Genomic DNA, 22,579 nt, shown 5'->3' with positions numbered 1-22,579 from the left:
TTTCACTCTTAAAGATCCCTCTACACGATTCGTTGAAATTCATTTTTCTTACAGTGCGTATTACCCTTTTTTGTGTTACAAACAGTCGTTGTATTTTGCTGTTGCTGCCCCAAAATATTATCCCATAGCTCATGACGGACTGAAAATTGGAATAATACAGTGTTTTTAGTGTTCTCTCATCCATATATTTGCTTATTACCCTAATTGCATAGCACACTGAACCCAGCTTTTTCAAAAGATATTCTATATGATTACTCCAATCTAAATGCTCATCAATTATTATTCCTAAAAATTTCGTGTGGTCAGATATTAATATATTTTTAGTCGAATCATATATAAGTGGTCTATTTGTTCGTGACAATTTTGTTCGAAAAATGATGACATTTGTTTTATCGGAATTCAGAATTAAATTATTTTCATTGAACCATCTATATACATTATCGAATAAAATTTTGCTCTCGTCAATTAATTCGGGTAGGTGTTTTTTTCCAATTAACAGATTGGTATCATCAGCATAATTAATTATGCTTTGGTTTTGTCCATTTACTGCCAGATTTAAGTCATTTAGGAATAATAAAAACAAAACTGGACCCAATATACTACCCTGAGCTATACCGATGTTATTTGTGCGTATCTGGGATTTATATATTTTACCTTCATTGGTAATAGAAACTTGTTGTTTTCTGTTATTAAGATATGACTGTAGCCACTCGAGAGACTTCCCTCTAAATCCGTATCGTTCCAATTTTCTTAAGAGCAATTCTCGGTCAAGACAGTCGTAGGCTTTAGAGAGATCCAAAAATATCCCTAGTGCCAATTCCCCCACCTCCATAATAACAAATAATGTACAAAATTGTAAAAGATCAATATTAATTTAAGTGTAATGTTTTTTTTATCTGTGAGTATTTTGCCTCATAATTAATCGATCCTTATCTTAAGAAACCACTTAAAAAAACTTAAATTAACAATTATTTCTGATTATTAGATAACAATATTTACAAATTTTTATCTGACCTAAATCTTTGGTTATTGAATGTAAAATTAAGAACAAAATAAACATCAGGTCGTTTCAGTTTTTGCATGTTTCTCGTCTTCACTCCAAACAAAGTTTCGGCCAGTTTTTTGCTGTTTCTCCTCGCTGGATCTATCAAAAGTATCTGGTAGAGAACCATATAGTTTGAACTGGTCCATGGGAGCATCATTCAAGCCTCTGTATTGCAATTGTTCTTGAGGAATATATTCTTCATTATAAACTCTAAAAGAGTTAAGAAATAAATTGTAAATTCTCAAGAACTTAAACCTAATAAAATCAAACTACACTGAATCAAATCAATGAATTGGATAATAGTACGTTCACACTTAGAGACGTCGTCCGTAACTCCAGAGACAATAAATTACGACTCTTTTAAATTTCAAACGGAATTTCAGTCGAATCGAATAGTGTTCATTGGTACGTTTGTTAGAGTAAAATATGTAAACTAAAAACATAAACCATCTCTATTATGTGTACAGTGTGTCTTATTTTTGACTCTATGTGTATACCGGGTGTTGCATCGTCGGACGGGACATAGGAAATCCCATGTAAATTTTAATGGGGTCAATTATTGACTTCCCTAATTATTTTAGAGAATAATTCTATTTAGGTTTATTGAAGAGCACTAAAACCCACATTCAAAAGAATAAGTTTAGATATTTTTGATTAGCTCGTTTACGAGTTATCGCCGATTTCATTTTAAATATTTCTCCTTTCTTATGGCCCTGTATTTACTTATGAGCATCAGTCAAGGTAAAAGATAACTGTCAAATGAAGTTGTCATTTCAGAAATTTGCTGTATGATTTAGGCCAATAACGTTTCCGTTAAAACTATTGTCTAAATATTCCCGAACAGCCAGGGTACTATGTGCCGGGCAGCCATCCATTTGGTACCAAACGTCCTGATTTTCCCTAGCGGCATCATGTAAAGCAGGTAAAATATGATTTTCGAGTAGTTCCAAATAATATTCTGCATTTAAATTTCGCGTAAGAAATAATGGCCCGATAATATTGTGTCCGAATATCCCTACCCAAACATTTACTTTCTGTGGATATTGCGTCCTTGTTTCGACAAACCTGTGTTGGTTTTCTTTGTTCCAAAATCGATAATTTTAAACATTGGGTTCATTATTTAAGGTAAACGTGAATTCGTCAGTGAAACATATGTTTTTTAAAAATTCCCTATCCGTGTTTGCTCTTTCCATCATATCAAAACAAAACGCCTGCCGCCGTATTTCGTCCCCATCTCGTAGCTCGTGGTGCTTTTCATATTTGAAGGAATAGTATTTATGTCGTTTCAAAATTCGAAACGCTATAGTGTGATCTATTCCTATTTCATCCTCAAGTTTCCTTGTGCTGATCTTTCCATCGTTCTCTTCCACGCACAATAAAACTTCCAAGTCGGTATCATTTCTTGCATCTTCTCTTTGTTCCTGCCTTGCTTCACATCTGCAGTTATTTATTATGGTACCGTTGGTCTCAAATCTTTGGATATTTCTTGCGATTGTAGATTTTCCAGGTATCGGTCTATTCGCATACAGAGCAGCAAACATGTCCGACACCTTTTGATAACTATTTCCTTGATAATACCATTTAATCATCAATACTTTTTCTTTGGTAGTGTAATTCATGGCTAATATTTTCGATGTAGGTATGAGTTTTTAATAATAATAATAAAGCACTAAATAGATAAATTTCTGAAATGACAACTTCATTTGACAGTTATCTTTTACCTTGACTGGTGCTCATAAGTAAATACAGGGCCATAAGAAAGGGGAAATATTTAAAAAGAAATCGGCGATAACTCATAAACGGGCTAATCAAAAATATCTAAAGTTATTTTTTTGAATGTGGGTTTTAGTGCTCTTCAATAAACCTAAATAGAATTATTCTCTAAAATAATTAGGGAAGCCAATAATTGACCCCATTAAAATTTACATGGGATTTCCTATGTCCCGCTCGACGATGCAACACCCGGTATATTAATAGAGTAGATTTCAAAATTTATATTAACAAATTTTTATTCCTGCAACAACAAATTCTACAGTATTCTTACCCTTTGTAGTGGCTTCCAAACGTTGTCGGATGGTACTGAGCTCCGTTATGGTAATACTGTTCTGACGTTCCTCCCCCATAGCTATTTCCATAATTGAATAAAAGCGACCCTAGTCCCAAAGCACTACTAACAATCAAGGCAATTTTACTTAGAAGCACAGCTTTTTTGGCAATTAGAACTAGAGTTCCGAAAATGATGGGAAGTAATGTGCCTATATTGAATTTAAAACCAAGCAGCAGGGGAACCAGAAATTGCCTTGCAAGTAGTCTACCTATAAAAATAATTAAAAACAATGTATAAACATTATTTAAAATTAATATTAGTAGGTATTTTTATTTATTGAAGACTTTAATTAAAATAGGTAACTTAATAAATAAAGATTTTTTTTTAAAATTCACTATTTTATAAAAAATTTTAAGTTTTTTGCCATTTTTGGCATTTACTCTAGCAGAAATGGTTTTAAGTCTAGAAGTAGATGGTAGAACTAGGTAGTAAATCTCTACCATGTTCAATTTAAGCAACAATAACCTATACAATCTCTGGACTTAACACCATTTCTGCTAGACTTACTTTTAACAAAAATAATATGACATTTAATCTTGCATTTAATAATAGTGACATTGCAAAAACGATAAAGCATTTCACAGGTGTAATGAGAACTAAAAGCAAAGCCATTCTTTGCTAAATCGATATTAATTGTCACAGTTTTCTTCAAAAGGGAATATCTCCAAAGAAGAAGAAGAAGAAGAAGAAGAAATTTAGGTTTCAAGCCGGCATCAGCATCAAAGGCTATTGACCAGCGTATCACCTGCTATTTTAGTACGGTACAATATTTGACATTTTAGTAAACAACACGATTATAGACAGATTGTATATGTTAAGAGTACAGACATTGATTTCGTACACATAAAAAGTAAATGGTACAGACAACATAGAATAAATCAAAAAAACGTAAAAATATGCTTTAAACCAAAATGTAACTTTTTGGATACCTATGTTTTAGATATATATCCCGATCTTTCCAGAAAATCAAAAAGTTTTGGTTGCTCACTTGTAGAAAAAATAACTGACATGTCTGACGAAAGATTGCAGGCCTCTCTTAAGTTAATTAGCTGACTACATTTCTTAAAGATATGTTTGACAATTAAAGGATTATTGCATTTATCACATAGAGGTGGTGGTGGCAAAAATTGATGAGAAAACCTATGATGTCCTAACATGAGTCTGTTAATTACTACAGCATGGCGACGATCATAACTCGATGTGGAGAAACCACAGAAGAATGTCTTTTTGACATTCCAGAGTTTGTTAGGTTCTTCCAGAAGATCCCTCTCCAGTTGAACCAGGGATTTGCACAGTCGGGCGTTTTTTTTCGATTTTTTTGAAGAGACAACCCGTGGAATAAACTGATAACCTATCTGTATCGTTTAGACGTGCATTTTTAGCGTAATGATCAGCACTTTCATTACCGGTAATGCCCACATGGCTAGGGATCCACAATATAGATATATTGGAGCCTAGGCTAGTTGCCTTATGTTGCAAATCCATTATATGTGCTTCCAAAGGGTGTTGGGGTAAAGTTTTTCTATACATAGTAGAGCAGATTATGAATCCGAGCATATCAGCCAAGAAGCCCGAGGACAAGAAACAATCTCCAAAGATCTGTTGAGATTTGTTGTATCAAAAAACACACAATTGAGAAAATATAAAGAATTCACATAAGGTGTCTCAAACTATCCCCAAAATAACATCATTTTGATTTCTCTCGTATATTAGACAGATGGAAACTTAATAAAATAATACTAATTTAAAAAGGGCTAGAAAATCAAATCATTTTGCTACAAATTGCTTAAAAAATCATCGAAATCGGGCAACAAGAACAATAAATATTTAACTTTAAAAATACTTAAAAACGTTAAGGCGTTAGTTTATTTTTTTTTATAAAATCTATAAATTAAACCAAATGACTAAATTTATTTAACATTATTATTCTATGACCCACTTTGAAACAGGTATCTTCTAAATAGACATTTTTAAATAACAAAATATATCTTTGGAGATATTATTAATTTAATAATATTTAAACATTTTGAATCGTCAGGGAATTCATAAGACATATTTTTACCTAGATTAATATATTTTGTGAATTACACTTATTTATTTTTGCAATAAAGTATACTCGTAAATAGTAAACATATTCTTTCCACCTGCAATATTTTTTCTAAATTTTACACCGCCATCTACCTCTAACGTCCTATACTAAATGTATTTAGCAAGACAGGAAATTGCGTCTTCAAGTTCAAGGAAAATATCTCACTGCCGTCTTAAGAAATCTGATGAAAGTCATGGGTTCGACCTGCTGAAGAACAGCAGGAAATTCTTAAACGTCAAACCCAACTTTCTTGGAGTGTTCATAGATGGCAGTTAAGACATAAGAATTTAAATCGAACTTTTATAAAGCTAAATGTGGAATAAATTTCTGTACCTATGTTTTATTTAATTCATGAATGTTATTTTTTTATTCTTCTTTTAATGGTAGGAACAATTTATTTTATTAACTGTAATATAATTTTATTGTTATTTTGTCTATATAATTAATAGTAAATTAGTTTTTTATTGAAAACTATAATTGTTATCTTCTTCTATTTTACATACCGGGTGTATATTTTTGTTAAAGATTAAAAAATAAAACAAGAACAATAAGTATAAAAGCAATTATTTAATGTAGGGAAAAAAATATTTTTGTTACAAAAATTACGATATATAATATTAAATAGTTTTTTACGATATAGAGCATGGTTTGTGTGATGACAGAAATTTTATAGGAATTTACATTAGAATTTATGTTAACCGTCAAACTGAAAGAAAATTCCGTTACAATACGGACATAGATTGAGGTTTTGTGATTACAGAGATATACCGGGTGCGTCTCAAAAGTGGCTCACCCCTATAACTTTTTCACTTTTTCAGTTATAAAACCGAGATTTGGTATGTTAGTATATGACATAAATTAGGAATGATTGACGTATTCAATTGTTTTCGATCACTTCCTGTTTCACCGGAAATTACTACAACTTTTGATTTTGAAATGGCACCCTCGGTATTTCTTTTCCTTTATTCGATAGAAAATAACACTCTGAATAGAATGACATATCATATGTTAACTTTTAACATTTTCGCAAATGGTTTATTTGAAATTATAGCATGCGGTTCATAACAAAAATTTGACTGAAGTAGCAAGTGTTTGGTATCAAATTATTTGTAAAAAAATACCCTTTCCAGATATGCTAATGAGCCACCCTCGTTCCATTTGAAAAAATTGAGATATGATTAAAAATACAATTTGGGCATCTTTTAACCGGTCAGGACAAGACAGTAAAAACATTAGACTATCAAATCTAGTTTTCCAAACTCCTTGATAAAAAATTAGTGATTTTAACATAGCTATGGCCTCTAGGTTGAAACTTAAAATACGATTTTTTACGAGGGGGCAACCGCGATGGCAATATGGTGTACAAATCCGTGGCATTAGTGGCAATAATTGGCAATATTTGGCATTAGTTTTACATACTTACGTGTATTTTTGGCATTAGTATTGGCAGTACTATGGCACTTTTGGCATTAGTTTTGGCACTAATTGGCAGTATTTGGCATTAGTCCCATTTATTCGTATGTATTTTATGGCATTAATATTGGCATTAGTTTGGCATTAGTTTGGCATTAGTTTGGCATTAGTTTGGAATTAGTTAAATATATTTGCTGCATTAAAAATCAATTTTCAGATAAGTTCGTTTGTAAAAACAGATTTTAATACATAATTATAATTAATATATTAAATATACTTGTGTAAGGTGAAAGGTTAGTCAAAAATAAAATTAATAATCGTGTGCACCCTTATAATTTAATATAATGAAAATCTGACAACGGCGCATTATTCAATGTGATTTACATGCAATGCAGATTTTTGTAATCTGATGTTATTGTTTTTTTAATTAGACAATTATTAAGTGAAACATAATCAAAGTAAAGGCGAGAGTAAAGGAAACTTTGGTAAAGGAAAGTCGTTGTAATAATAAGTAGGTGTGTATACAGAGTATCCCAGGCTGAGTGTACATTAGAAGTTTCTAGAAAACTACAACATCTAGATCGGAGATTTTTTGCACATCATTGTTTCATCACGAGAGCTATCGATTAAAAATATTTTCAATATGGCGGCACTTCCGAAAATGCCGAAAGATGACGACAACTTTCTTATTTTAAATGGGTGCCCCCATTTTTTATTACATACTTAAATTCTCTGTAAAATTTTAGGAATTTTGATATTAAACTCTATACGTAGCATTAACCGTTTTTGAGAAAAAAAATATTTAAAATTTTTAGACGAAAAAAACTGCCTGACAAAAATATGTGTATAGCCTAAACGTCAAATTTAGTGATTACCACAGCCACTGTCCCATAAAGAGAGGATATGTGGCTATCTATTTCAAAAATTAAATTGTTCGAATATCATATAATAATGGCCATGCAGCTGTCATGGAATTGAGCGATTAAAAAATTATCATAAATATTTTTTTTTCAAATGGAAACCCACTTTTTTATTTCACTGGTGAAAAGGCTTTTCAATTCGTTTACAAACATGTTCTTATATCTAAAATAAATCGTTTTTAAATTATTTAAGACTTAGTTTTAAAGCGTATATTTTTCTTGATTTTAACCGGTAGCCTATGACTTTAAACGTCAAGTGATGTAAATCAATAGATTAGGCCATGTCCAAGAACAGTTAACCTAATAGTCCTGCTCATTCAGCCAAAAGTGTCCGCAAGGTGCATGCGAAAACTACTCGCTTTGTGACGTCATTGTAGCCCTTGTCATGGTTATTAGTCCTTATCCGGCAACCAATGATACATACACGTGCATTATTGGTTGCCGAATGCAAAACGTTCATTATTTAGTTTATTTATTTAAACACCTTATATGTATGCAGTATAGAAAATTAACTGTATAAATCGTATTAAATACTCTTTTAAGAACAGCAGTTCCCAGCATCACCTTTTGCAAGCATTCTTTTTAGAGTACTTCAATATTTTGCTTTAAAATAATTAATAAACAATATCGTATGCACTTAGTAAGCACTTTGTCACAATCCACAACACAAAATGAACGTATTTATGGTGACGCATTTTCAAAAATCTGAAAGGCGCATATTTATGATCCCACAAAACTGCAATTCTTTCCCCATTTAACCGAATCTCTATATAGTAGTTTCCAAGATACCCATAGAGAACATCGTAGGAAACTCACCCTGTACATGTTTTGTAACATGTTTTGTGTGTTTCTTTCCCCATTTAACCGACTCTCTATCTCCAGTAGTTTCCAAGATACCCATAGAGAACATCGTAGGAAACTCACCCTGTACATGTTTTGTAACATGTTTTGTGACTAAAACAATTGAATACGTCAATCAATCCTAATTTATGTCATATAGTAACATACAAAATCTCATTTGTTTATCTGAAAAAATAAAAAAAATATAGGGGTGAGCCACTTTTGAGACGCACCCGGTATAATTTATACAGGGTGAGTTTCCTACGATGTTCTCTATGGGTATCTCGGAAACTACTGGAGATAGAGAGTCGGTTAAAGAATTGCAGTTTTGTGGGGTCATAAATATGCGCCTTTCAAGTTTTTGAAAAAGTTCATGGCTTACTAGATATTTCGAAAAAAACAAATTTCGGCTATTTTAAAAATTGTTCGTAATTCCATTATAAGCTGTTTTAGACAAAACGTTTTCAGATAAAAGTAGTAGATAATCACATCCTTAATGAGATTGTGTCCTCTCCGTTTTTCTCTAAAGCTTGTCATTTTTGACATATGACACAAACATATGTTTTTTTTTAATGGAAGCCTTGACTTCATAAAAAGCGCCATTTTTAAGCTTTTCGGCGATATAAGCTATAATATATTTTCTTCGAAACATTACTGAGTTATAGCTAAATCTTATAATTTTTAAACAATTTCACTTAGTTAGCCATGGAAACAAGTTCAATCGTCGTTGCTTTAAGAAATATTAAACTGTCACATCCAAACTTTGTAACTTAAAATAAACAAAAATTCTCAATATCAATTTTTCAACTGAAAAAAAGCGTGTAGGATTATTATTGGTTTAATTTTTCTTGACCATACATTTTCGAGGATACGCTGACCGGTGAATGTTGCGTTTTTTAGAGAAAGGTTTTCAAGACATATTAGAAAAGTTAAATTAGTTATAGCCAATTCTTATCTTTCTTGACTAATTTCACTTAGATTGCGTGGTATTCTTATTCTGTTATGATTTATAACTTAAACGGTTCTTTACAATTTACATTACACGAACTAAAACTTAAAAAAATAATATCACTACATACACTTCAAGTTATTTTAGAAACTGTTCAAAAAATCCGCCATTGTTTTTAGTTGCATCTTTTTAAAACTGAATTACTACCGATTCTCACAGAAGGACCGATCGACTTAATTAAACTTTTCTCGTACCGACATGCCACTTCGAGTGCCACTCTTAATTCATAAGTTCTTTTGTAAACCTTATTGTAATCTATACCGCATAAAAAATTCTAAATTGGATAGGTCAGGTGATCGAGGAGGCCCATGCAAATAGTCCACCTCTTCCTATCCCTGAGTCTAAATAATTATGATATAAATAATGTTTAACATTTCTTTCGTTTTAGTAGGGGGGGGGGTCATAATAAAAGTCATGTTGGAACCACTCTATTGATGCGCGAGTATCTACACGCTTTTCTTCATTTAAAAAATTCATATTTACAATTTTTGTTTATTTTAATTTACAAAGTTTGGATGTGACAGCTTCACATTTCTGAGAGCAACGGCGACTGAACTTGCTTCCATGGCTAACTAAGTGAAATTGTTTAAAAATTATAAGAATTAGCTATAACTCAGTAATTTTTCGAAGAAAACATATTATAGCTTATATCGCTGAAAAGCTTAAAAATTGGCGCTTTTTATGAAGTCATAGCCATCTATGGTTTCCATTTAAAAAAACATATGTTTGTATCATATGTCAAAAATGACAAGCTTTAGAAAAAACGAAGGACACAGTCTCATTAGGAATGTGATTATCTACAACTTTTATCTGAAAACGTTTTGTCTAAAATAGATTATAATGGAATTAGGGACAATTTTCAAAATAGCCGAAATTTGTTTTTTTTTGAAATATCTAGTAAGCCATGCAATTTTTCAAAAATCTGAAAGGCGTAGGCTTTCCCCATTTAACCGACTCTCTATCTCCAGTAGTTTCCAAGATACCCATAGAGAACATCGAAGGAAACTCACCCTGTATATGTTTTGTAACAAATTGCTCGCTATTTTATGGCAAATGCTGAAGCTCTGGAAAACCTGTGTTTGGAATTTTGGATGCGGCTTAACACGACAGGATTGGGCTAAGCCTTAGGCAGATTTCTGAAATATAATATATGTATTTCCTTCGGCCACACACCCGCTTTAACGGACCCCTGAGATCGACTAAACAGTACAGCGTAATAGACTCTTAAGATTGTGAACAAGATATTCCGAGATATTTAGTGCGATACTTGCAGGTTTACCTCTTGGAATTAATATTAATTTTTAAATGTAGGCATTGTAGGTAGCTGGTTTTAAAAATAAAAAGACGATTAGAAAGTCAAGTTTTTTTTTAATAAAATACAGTATATATTTTAAGTTATTTTTGGAAAAGTTTTTTTCTTTTTAAATTTTAATATATTTTGTTTGTCTATATTTGCTTGAACCATTTTCTAAATATTTTCGGTTTAATCAATGCAACTTCTACAGCGCATAAAAAAGATAGGGAGTATTATTTATATAGTCCCCAAAGTAACACTATGCATTTTGGTCCATTAAAAAAAATAATTTTAATTTTAAAGTTTTTACTAGGTACATCTAGTAGAGAATCTTCTTCTTCGTCGTCTCTTCATGTCTGAAGAATCGTGACATTATGGCTATGTGCAGTTGGTGATTTTGATCTTCCATCGTTGGCGATCTTCCGCCTCTCGGAGATTTGATTGAAATGGCTGACCTGTAATATTTGCTATTTGGTCAAGCCATCTCGATGGTGAACGTCCTCTGGGATCAGATAAAAATAATTACGTCAATGCAGACAAGATAAAAATAATTACGTAAAGAAAATCTGCAGTGAAATTGAAGAACACCAAAATTCAAACCAAACACCAGATTTATACAAGAAAGTATGGGAACTCACTCGGAAATTCAAACCTAGAACAACTGCTATCGAGAACGAAAATGGAGAAGTACTGTGGAACAACGAGGACATATTGCAACGACGGAAAAAATATTGCGAAGAACTATACAACGAAGAAGTAGACGTAGTAAACGAAGTTCAAGTACCTCACATAATAAACGAACTGGAACCAAATATATTGAAGAGCGAAGTGGAAGAGGCCATAACTCACCTCAAATTAAACAAAACCCCAGGAACAGACGGTGTCTCGGCTGAAATGATAAAGTTGATAGGGGAGGAAGGTGTGAAAATAGTACATAACATCTGCAATAAAGTATGGCAGACTCGACAATGGCCTAAAGATTGGACTAATTCTGCTTTCATCCCAATTCACAAAAAAGGATCCACACAAAAATGCCAGAATTATCGAACAATATCCCTAACGTCACAAGAGAAGACTTCAGAGGTACTTAACGCCTGAAATACCTCCTGAACAAGCCGGATTCGTGAAAGGAAGAGGCACAAGAGATCAAATATTTAACATACGTCAACACTATGGAGGGTTCTGAGCGAAATGGGAGTTCTGAATCATCTAGTGGCTCTTATTAACAATTTATATGACAATAATACGGCAATTGTCAACCTAGATAACAAAACGTCGGAACCTTTCAAACCTAGAAAAGGGGTACGCCAGGGCTGTATACTGTCACCGAGATTGTTTATGCCTATGGTGAATACATCATGAGACGTGCTTTGGAGGGCGAGGAAGGAGGAATCCTAGTCAATGGTAAAACCCTAAACAACCTCAGGTACGCGGACGATACCACCCTGATAGCGAAAAGTGAGGAAGAAATGGCCCGGTTGCTGGAAAGAGTTACCATCGAAAGCAATAATCTTGGTCTAGAAATAAACATTGATAAAACCAAACTCATGCTGATTGATAGAAGTGGTGCAGTTCGATTACACAACCTCCTCCCTAATATAGAAAGAGTAGATCAATTTATATACTAAGGGTCTTTAATAATAAATAATGGGGGCTGCGAAGCAGAGATAAGAAGGCGTATAGCTATGGCACGGACGGCTATGATGAGCCTAAGAAAAATATGGACAGATAGGAGCATTACTAAAAACATCAAAAAAACCCTTGTTCGATCTTTGGTGTTCTCCATATTCCTATACGGGTCTGAGTCATGGACCGCCAAGAGCGCTGATAGACACCGTATAGATGCATTTGAGATGTGGTGCTGGAGGAGAATGCTGCGTATCCCATGGACAGCTTGAAGAACGAATCAGTCAATTCTTAATGAACTCGGCATCACAGATCGATTATCCACCATCTGCCGTAGACGCATCCTGCAATACTTCGGTCATATCACTCGCAGAGGTGAAGACAACCTTGAAAAAATCATAGTACAAGGCAAAGTAGAAGGTCTAGTAGAGAATAGTATCTCTGAAAACCATAAACTTACATACATACATACATACATACTGCCATTACTCGCTGACGAGTATTTGACACGCATAAGAAGATGGTCACGCAAGGCGTTTTCTTTCATGAGCTTTTCTGTGACTAAAAAGCCCGATACGTGATGTTATCTGTCTACCGCACTCGAGACATTCAAAAATCTCATTGCTTTGTTGCTTCTTTATTTTTGGTTGTCGTTGTTAACTGATTTTACAATTCCTCTCCATTTCGTTCTATTATGAGCTGCTTCTTCCAACTCATTCTGCTTGTTAACTCCCTTTTTTTCCGTGGTTTTCGTAGAAAATCTAATATCGATCATAAAATATCCTTGTACCTTTTGAGTTGTCCACCCGGCCTCTTCTTACTGTCTACAAGCTCACCGTAAAGCAGAGATTTTGGTATGCGGTTTTCTTGCATTCTGCATACGTGACCAGCCCATCTTAAGCGGCACTTTGTAATCATGACTTTAATACTCTCGCAGTTAGCATTTTCAAGGACAGATACGTTTGAGACATGATGGAACCATTTTATTCTTAAGAGTTGTCTAAGATGTCTCTGCTGCAACTTGTTTAATGCGTTCATATGTCGGCGGTACGGCACCAAGGTTTCGCTTCCATATAACGTGGTGGGAATTATTATTGCTTGGTACACTGCAAGTTTTTTTTTTGTGCTCAAGTCATGATTATAGAAAACCCTGTCTTTTAATTTTCAGAATGCTCTTGAATTTCAGAGTCAATATTGGCCTTTTCCAAAATCGAACTGCCGAGGTAATTGAATTCCGCTGCATATTCCAATAGTTCTTCTCCGATTTTTATAGCATTGTTGTGATCTTCCGGGGGAGCGCAAATGATTTTGGTTTTATCGATGTTCAGCTTAAGTCCCAGAGCCTCGTATGCCCATGTATATGTATATGTGTTCAACGTTTCTTGCAATTGCTGTAACGTATCTGCAACTCGAGCACAATCATCAGCGTGTTGAAGTTCTGTGATGATTTTTGTACGTGTTTTTGCCTTGAGTCTTTTTATGTTGTTTGAACAAGCCGCCGCGCCGTTATATCTGTATCTAATGCCCAAACCTCTCCCCTGCAGTTTGCTGTCCACTATAATGGAGAGCGCTGCCATAAAAATATTGAATAGGAGAGGCGCTAAGACATATCCCTGTCTAACGCCTGTGTTTGTTAGAAAGGGATCGCTCAGTGATTCATGATAATGACACTCTTGATTTGTTGTTGTTATGGAGGCTTTTACACACTGTAAGAAATTTGTTGCATCAAATATCTTACTATATCAATTACTATATCAATATCAAAGTGCATCTCTGTTCACAGAGTTGAAGGCTTTAACCTACTGCTGCTCTTTTACTTTTTCCTGTAGTTGGCGGATGGAGAATATGGAATATGGTTGGTTTGGTTTGGTTGGTTTGGTTAATAATCCCGTTAATTATTTCACTACGGTAGTATTTATTACCCTTAGCATGTCAATTATTAATTTATAAGTTTGAATTTAACTTTAGATTATTACTTAAGGGGAAAAACCATAGATCCTGGTATATCCTACTATATCCTATACAGGGTTGTTCACCACATACGACACGGAGTATTGTAGCTAAACGATTAGATTTTTACAAATTTTAAGTTTTGGGTTCGTTGAAGGACTATTAGAGCTACAATTTAGAAATAATTTTACAAGATACAGAGTGTCCCAAATAAAGTAAAAAATGCTATAGTTGTATTTTTTTAAATTGAACACCCTGTATATTATTCTATTTTTAGATTCTACGATTGAAATAAAGGTAAATTTTATTAAGGTTTATCAGACTTAAACCTTACCGTTTTTGAAATATTTTCAATTTTGTGAAATTGCAGTAAAAATTTTAAGGCTTCATTTTGGAGAAATGAAGCCTTAAAATTCTGGGTATCAAAGTTTTTAATACTAAATATTTACTGAAGTTTATTTATTGATCAGCTATTGTGTTGCAATAATAAAATTATACTACCTTGTAGAGAGTGTCTAAAATTTTATTTTAAATAATTACTAGCTTTAAACGGCAATAACTTGTTTAATTTAAATGGAACGCCCTATATATTTTAGGAGAATCAGATGCATAATTTAATTGTCTATCAAATTGTATTATACCACTTTTTACCTATCCCTTCAAATTTTCGTAAAAAATGCATTTTCTTATAATTTAGACCTCATTTATCAATATACCCATGGAATATTGACATTTTAGATTGTTTTTAAAGCAACAAATGTACAAAATGTACAGGCTAGTAATATTATCTTTTTCAGCAAAATGATAATATTACTAGCCCATTTGTATGCAAAAAGAAAACTATTTAAATCTTCATAAAAGAGTATACCATTAATTAAATATACCACCATTATTTCCGCCCAAATACTAATTAATTACATACTTAATTATGTTCGTGAATAAATTATTCTAAATAACTGTGGATTTGATCAGAAATCAATATAATAATAAGTTATAAAAGTGAATGTCTCTGTTGTTACAAATAAGCATTTGTCAAAAAATTAAATATCATTTTTAAGGTGTTACTTTTTACCACACTGTCTAATACACACAAAAAATTCAGTTTTTTAGTTTTTGGTGCAATTATTATTAATCAACGCAAACAGTCAATTAATGTACTTTGAATATTGGAATCATATTAATTGGTCCTCTTTAACAAATATTTAAACAGTTCTTTTTATTTTTTAATGAAATAAACAAACTATATCAACAATATAGTATCTGTACTCTTTAAAAATTTGGTACATCTTTAAAAATAGTCTAAAATGTCAGTATTCCATGGGTATATTGATAAATGAATTTAAAATTACAAGAAAATGCATTTTCTACGGAAACTTGAAGCTATAGGTAAAAAATGGTATAATACAGTTTGATAGACAATTAAATTGTGCATCTGATTCTCATAAAATATACAGGGTGTTTCGTTTAAATTAAACAAGTTATTGCCGTTTAAAGCTAGTAGTTATTTAAAATAAAATTTTAGACAATCTGTATAAGGTAGTATAATTTTTATTATTGCAACACACTAACTGATCAATAAATAAACTTCAGTAAATATTTAGTATTAAAAACTTTGATACCCTGAAGGAGAAATGAAGCCTTAAAATTTTGACTGCAATTTCACAAAATTGAAAATATTTCAAAAACGGTAAGGTTGTAAGTGTAATAAACCTTTATCAAATTTACCTTTATTTTAATCGTAGAAACTAAAAATGTAATAATATACAGGGTGTTCCATTTAAAAAAATACAACTTTGATATTTTTTATTTATTTGGGACACTCTGTATCTTGTAAATATATTTTTAAATTGTAGCTCTAGTAGTCCTTCAACGAACCCAAAACTTACAATTTGTAAAAATCTAATCGTTTAGCTACAATACTCCGCGTCGTATGTGGTGAACAACCCTGTATATTAAAATAACAATAGGTATATATTTTTCTTCTTTATTAAACAAAAATAAAATTTGAAACGCAATACTTAAAAAGTGTGTCTATATCAAATATAGACAAGAGCGAATTTGATTATTTCTTATTGATATGCCCAATAAACCTCTATAGAGTATTTCTACTCAAATAAAATATCGTAAAAGCAACATTTCCTTTAAATAAACTGTATCCGTCGATCTAAGTTAATTTACTAATGAAGTCAATCACGAAAGCTCAGTCGTGGAAAAGGTAGATATATAAAGAATCAGAAAGTAAAACGTTGAGTCAACAAGCAAAGAGAAACATTTACTTAATTAAAAAGATGTGCTTTTTGATTTTTTTTTCATACGACCTGAATATTTTATAAGCATTTTTTTGAAATTTGCCGATTTCGTAAAAAATCAAGTCAAATTGTTTTCGTCATTATTATTTGTTCTCAAACAAATTTTAATAAGCTTGTTAACTAGAAATTGATGAGGTGTGTAAAATAAGAGATATTTTCACATTTATAATAATATATCTACTAGATACTACGAGTAGATAAGGTTATGTTTTTGAGATGGCTAATGAACGAAGAGAGAGAAATTTTTCAAAAATATATCTCATAAATTTTAGTTCAGCTGAAATAACATCATTAGAGCAAAATTTGGATAACTCAATATTTTTTTTGGAACAAATCTACCATGTAGGAAACTTTATAATATTTACATACACATTATTATTGTTTTTGCTATCTTAAATTTATTGCTAAAATACCAAGGAGATACTTTACCTGTTCCTGCTTCTTTAATTCGATGTACATTTAATGCTTCCCTATTGGAGTCTAAGACAAATTCTAGCATGCCTGTAGGTGAGAATGATGGGGCTACGCGCATTGTCAGGCCGGGATAAATAAAGCTCATGTCCCATTTCATAGCCCGCTTCCCAAATACATGATCAAAAGTGCCAACAATGCTCCTAAAAAGAATTATATTTATCAACTTTGGTCTCTAGACAAGGAAACATAATTTTAATGCTTGTTTTTTTACCAGCTGCATACGGTCTATTACTAAACCAAAGTTTGAATCTTTGTAGGTGTAATTGTAGTACGGTCTTCAATTACTACATGGCTAAATTTTTTGAGACCTAGGTATTTGTTTTTAGTTTGCTGCGGATCGGGAATCAATTCTTTTAAATTACCTATTTTTATACAGACTGAGTCTTAAATAGGCGTGGTGTATTTCGACCCCAGAAACACGGTCAAAAATACGTCTATGAGTTTTTTTCGCGATGTTTTTTGAAAATTTAGAATTTTTATTTAAAAAACATAATATCTTCATAATATGGCCACATAGGTAGGAGAATAAATTCACAAGAAAGAAACCCTACAAAAGATCCCGAAGTAAAATATCTCGTTTATTTTGGACTTATTAGAAAAACGGCAAAGAGGAAATATGTTTCTTTCATCCAGATTTACCACCCCTGAAAAAAAATTAAACTCGCCCTGTATAACCCTAAATACAAATCAGAATAAGAAAATCGTGGCTATTCCTGGAAATGGCGGTAATATATTTTAAATATTTAGCAAAAAATAACTGCCTAAATTTCCCTAGAGTTTCATCTCCAATCTGAATCTCTCTTTCCATTTATATTACTACGTTTTCTCCATTAATTAATCCAGATTTAAACTTTCATGAATGATTTCATTAGAAAATTAACTTACCTCTGACAATATTAAACCAGTCAGGAATTTCAGATAAATTTTAGAAACGATGAAAGGAACACTTTTAGAATAATTATTATATAATAAATTTTTCGTAAAAGGCGTCAAGTTACAAAACACGCCTTATCCATTTAAAAAAAATGGCCTAATGATAAAGATTAATAGTAGACGGCTATGTATTATGGATTCATTACAAATGCTTGCCTAATTTTAATCAAACAGCAAACGGAAAACGTGATTCTTTAACAACAGCAAAAAATATGACGTTAATCAAAGTTAATAATAACGTCTGTAAGGACAATCCGCAAACATACTGTAATCTTCATTTAAAGTCTATTTATAATATTATGTACCTACAAATTTTTGAACGGAACCCTAGGTTGGCGAGTATCTCGATCCGCACTCGGTTTTTTTAATAGGGGAGATCGGGGCATGATGACGAACGGGGCAAGATGACAAAGTACCGATTTAAAGAAAACTGTACACCCTAAAAATCCCATTTATATTTCTATAAATTCCTTTAGTCGTATTATCGTCGTATTCGTCGTATTCGTCGTATTCGTCGTATTATTCATAATACGTCGGGTTACACATAGATGGCGCTATCATTTTTGCATCGGGTTTAAAAAATCATAACCGCTTTTCACACCTGTTGGATGTAAACATCCAGCTCCAGAAAATAAGCAATTTCGCAGGTTTAAAGAAAAATAGAAGCCCCTTTTATAGTTAATTTTGATTATTGTGAACATTTTAAATATTAGAAGGTAGGATACAACCTAATTTCACTTAATTAATAATTTATTTTTTGCTGGTTCTTAAAAAATGTTTCCTGGGGCAAGTTGACGGAGGCAACATGACGAATTCGTCAACTTACCCCACCTTCTATAAAATTAGTTAAATTCATTTTTTGATGTTTTTTAGATGGTGAGAACTTATAAACACCGTACAGATAGACGCTCTTGGTCAGAAGATGTGCTAATTGCCGCGTTGCACTTTATTTTGCGCGACCATAAGTCAGTTAAAGCTGCCAGCATTGAGCATGGAATCCCGGAAGCAACATTAAGACGTTATATAAAAAAACAAAATAACAACGAACCAATTCCTCTTAGTGGTAGGAGATTCAGAAGAACGTTTTTTGATGCTCAGGAAACTCAGTCTGTGACTTACCTCACTGACCTGAGTATTAGAGCATTGTTAATTAGAAGCAGAATAGCTTGTTAATTTAATTCTCGCAGGACCCTCAGGATTGAATAAAATGGATTCTGAAAAGAATAAAAACTATGACACCAGATGCTGAACCCCCATTGCTTTCCAAGAAAAATCAGCCGGCAAGGTCAATGAATTTGTCCCTTCCTGGACCTTCAGGCCTACAACAAAAAAAATCTGCAAAAAACAATGAAGCACAAGCTCTTGGTACTATAAGTTCATCTAGCTCTAGTCAAACAATCTCTAATGTTGATAGTCGAGTAACGCTACTTGAAATGAAACCCTTTCCCAAATATACACGTCCCATAAAAAAACTACAAAAAGAATTAAACAAAGGGCTTCTGTCATCACCTCAACACCCAACAAAGAAGAAGAGGAAAGGAAAAACAATGAAAAAAAACTTAAGGGAAATTAAAAGAAGGAAGGTTGATTCTGTCAAAGTCAAAAGAAATGTATTTCAAGAAAATCGTGAAAAGCAGGTAGGAAAGAAGAAGAAAACTAATGACATTTTTTGTCCTGGCTGCCAGGAATTCTATATTGGGCCTCCTACAGAAGACTGGATTCAATGTAACACGTGCGAGAGTTGGTGGCACGAGTCGTACACACTCTACGAAAAAGATGGCACATATACCTGCGACATTTGTTTATAATCGTCATCTTGCCCCAATAGGCTCGTCATCTTACCCCGGTACTGGGTCAAGTTGACGAAAATGCACTTTTTTGTTTTTTTAATTATATTTTTTCAAGAGTACACTTTTATTTTATTTTTTATGTTTTATTATGTACCTGAATAAATGTACTAACAGATGAAATGGGATCTTTTTTTTTAAACCCGTTAGTTCGTGTTTTGGAGCCTTTTGTATTTTACTTCGCCAACTTGCCCCGATCTCCCCTAACATTATCATCTTAAAAAATGTCTATTCCTATGTGGCCTTTTCATTATTCATCTCTCCAAAAAAAACTTTCACAAATCTAAGATTTGTCAACATTCATTCAACACAGAGCACAGAATAGATTTTAACAACGCCAAAATTATAATGAAAGAAGCGATAGCTCTGGAGATAGCCTCTAAAATAAAAATAAAAGAGGTGGAGTTTTTTAATACAATCTAATAAAAATAAATGTATTGCTCATGCATCTGTAGATGTTAGTAACGTATGGCAATCGCTTCTTTGACTTTAAAGAACATAACATAAATAATCATAACATACGTAAAAATCAAAAACAAATTAATGAAAATAATCATACAGAAAGTTTGAAGCTTTTTGGTTTTACCTTATAACTAATTGTTAACAGGTAGTAATAGTTAATTTTGAAGTTTAACATGATATAATGTCATTTTAACAGAACGTCAACGGTTTTTGTAGACGTATCTGTTTAAAAAAAACTAAAGTGTTCTCGAATAGTTGCATTTAAATATATTAAATAGTTTTTTTTCTTTATTCTTTATATTTTTTTGCTTCCGACGACGGAAAGAGATAAACTTTCCGAAACGTTAAGCATTTTTTTGTTCGTTAGGCAAATTTGTTTATCAGTAAACCTAATTGCTGACAAGTAGTTTTTGTTGGATTAACGCATCAGTGTTTACAAAAAATAACTATTTTATTTTGCAGATTTTCTTGCAGTGGCGAAATACCCACATAGGATTTTTTTGGAGAGATGAATCCGCCACATAGGTATGACATTTTTTAACATTGTCATCTTAGTCAAAATTCTCCTATTTTAAACTAACCTCAAATCTGACGGATCCTGATCAGCATAATTATATGTACCATCTCTGTATTCCTGAGTAGCATCTCTGGAAAACGTAAGCCCATCCACCAAATCAAACTCAGGATTGCTGTCTATAGTTTGCAGTCGACTTATTGCTGTTAATCCCACACATTTCCCCAGATCACTTGAAGGCTGGTAAGATATCAGACATTGCTTGAACGTATCACTTAAAGTTGATTGTCCTGGCATTGATAATGTAGATGTTCCAACAAGTAAAGTTGATAATAATAAGAACAAATTGAATAAAGGATGCATTGTATTACGTTTTGAACTTGATTTGAGTAAGAATTATCGCATTTTCACAGTGATTTTTCTCGTTGCACAATTGGTATTACACTGAACAAAACAAGAACTGTTTTCTATGAGCTGTTATTGTTACTACCGATGTCAGGAATGTCTTAAATCGAAATCCTGGGAAAATGGACGGGTTTTATTTTTATATATGGAGGAAAATAACAATGGCAAAGGCAGTGAATTGCGAATTTTTAGTGAAAGTGAGCGAGTGCTTTCGCTAATTGGGTGTTTTTATTTCCAAATTACCGACGAGTCCTTTGTCTCGCTGGGTGGCGATACGGTTCAAGAAGCAGGAAAAGAAGAGTTGTGCTACGGGTATATATGTTTTGCATGAACAAAGCTGGGATTGACGGACGGATAAGTGAGGAGACAATGACGAGAAAATGTTTTCTTTTAATTAGAATTTTATATTCGAGCAAAATTTTGAGTATAAAATTGAAATGTATATGTTTTTGGTTACGGTTTGAAAAGGCGTTAAAAGTTGAGTTATATGGTATTCTATTTATTATTTATTTTCTTTATCATTAAATGATACTTTCTACAAACGTTAGGTATAAACAACAAATAAATAAAACATATACAAAGAACTTTTGTTACATATAAAATACAGGGTGTTTTGCCATTAGATGCTAATAATTGGGGGGGTAATTCTTCCACCTATTCTAAAAAAAATATATGAATGTGTGTCCTAAACATTCTAACTTTTGAGATACAGGGTGGTATATATATTACTCGGTTTAAAACGTTTTTCGTTTATGTCTGTTTACTGAAGTTTACTGTTCTGGTCTATTCCAATCATTTGTTGAGAGGTTTGTACGTTTTTTTGCAAATCTAGTTTTGGTATTCCCTCTTTCTTTTTTTTTGTCTATTGGTTGCCAATTTCATTATTCTCTTGGGCCATCTTGGATTTTTCTTTCGCTCTACACTCTACATGTTCATACCAGATCAGCTGATTTCTCTCTATACTTTGCGTTATTGTGCCATATATATACATAAACGGGATTTGGTTTAAGAATTTAATACTGATTTCCAACTACAGCCTATTGTTGCCATTCTGTGAGTTCACTGATAGATGGCTACGAGAATTGCATCGTGGGTCTTTCAAAAATTTGAATTCTAATTAAGTGGTACAATCGCAAGGACGGTAAATTTATTAGGTTAATAATTCTTATTAGTGAATAGTTTTTTTTTGAGAAATAGATTTGTGTGTCTGCAAACGTTCTATCATTTTTTAATTTTTCTATAATTAGTATTGATTTTTGATTAAGTTTTATGTCATTTTTTAGAAAATGACTTCTAGAAATTTACCTCGCCAAAATTATCATCGATTTTCATTCCCCAGCCT

The 22,579-nt window shown here is 32.5% G+C and overlaps 1 protein-coding gene across 1 annotated transcript; it reads right to left on the bottom strand.

Moving 5' to 3' along the window:
* Positions 1 to 1,041: 1,041 nt before the first annotated feature.
* LOC115891693 lies at positions 1,042 to 21,334 on the bottom strand. The gene is made up of 4 exons (XM_030912234.1): positions 20,900 to 21,334; positions 17,032 to 17,216; positions 3,090 to 3,360; positions 1,042 to 1,255 (listed from the first exon to the last, which is right to left on the bottom strand). Exons 1-4 carry the CDS (start codon positions 21,193 to 21,195, stop codon positions 1,060 to 1,062), a joined length of 948 nt encoding a protein of 315 aa, XP_030768094.1. The 5' UTR covers positions 21,196 to 21,334; the 3' UTR covers positions 1,042 to 1,059.
* Between the last annotated feature and the right edge of the window lie 1,245 nt (positions 21,335 to 22,579).

This window comes from Sitophilus oryzae, unplaced genomic scaffold, assembly GCF_002938485.1.
Source record: "Sitophilus oryzae breed Bouriz unplaced genomic scaffold, Soryzae_2.0 scaffold_1190_pilon_pilon, whole genome shotgun sequence".
NCBI lineage: Eukaryota > Metazoa > Arthropoda > Insecta > Coleoptera > Curculionidae > Sitophilus > Sitophilus oryzae.
The sequence above is the reverse complement of the archived record's forward strand: the minus strand, read 5'-3'. Positions and strand labels throughout refer to the sequence as shown.

Bases quoted from the DNA above. Each gene is read 5' to 3' on its own strand.
- LOC115891693 (XM_030912234.1), bottom strand. From the start codon at position 21,195: ATGCATCCTTTATTCAATTTGTTCTTATTATTATCAACTTTACTTGTT. The intron at 17,217-20,899 runs GTTAGTTTAAAA...AATTCTTTTTAG, and splicing joins CAGGATCCGTCAGATTTGAG to GAGCATTGTTGGCACTTTTG. The intron at 3,361-17,031 runs GTAAAGTATCTC...TTATTTTTATAG, and splicing joins AATTAAAGAAGCAGGAACAG to GTAGACTACTTGCAAGGCAA.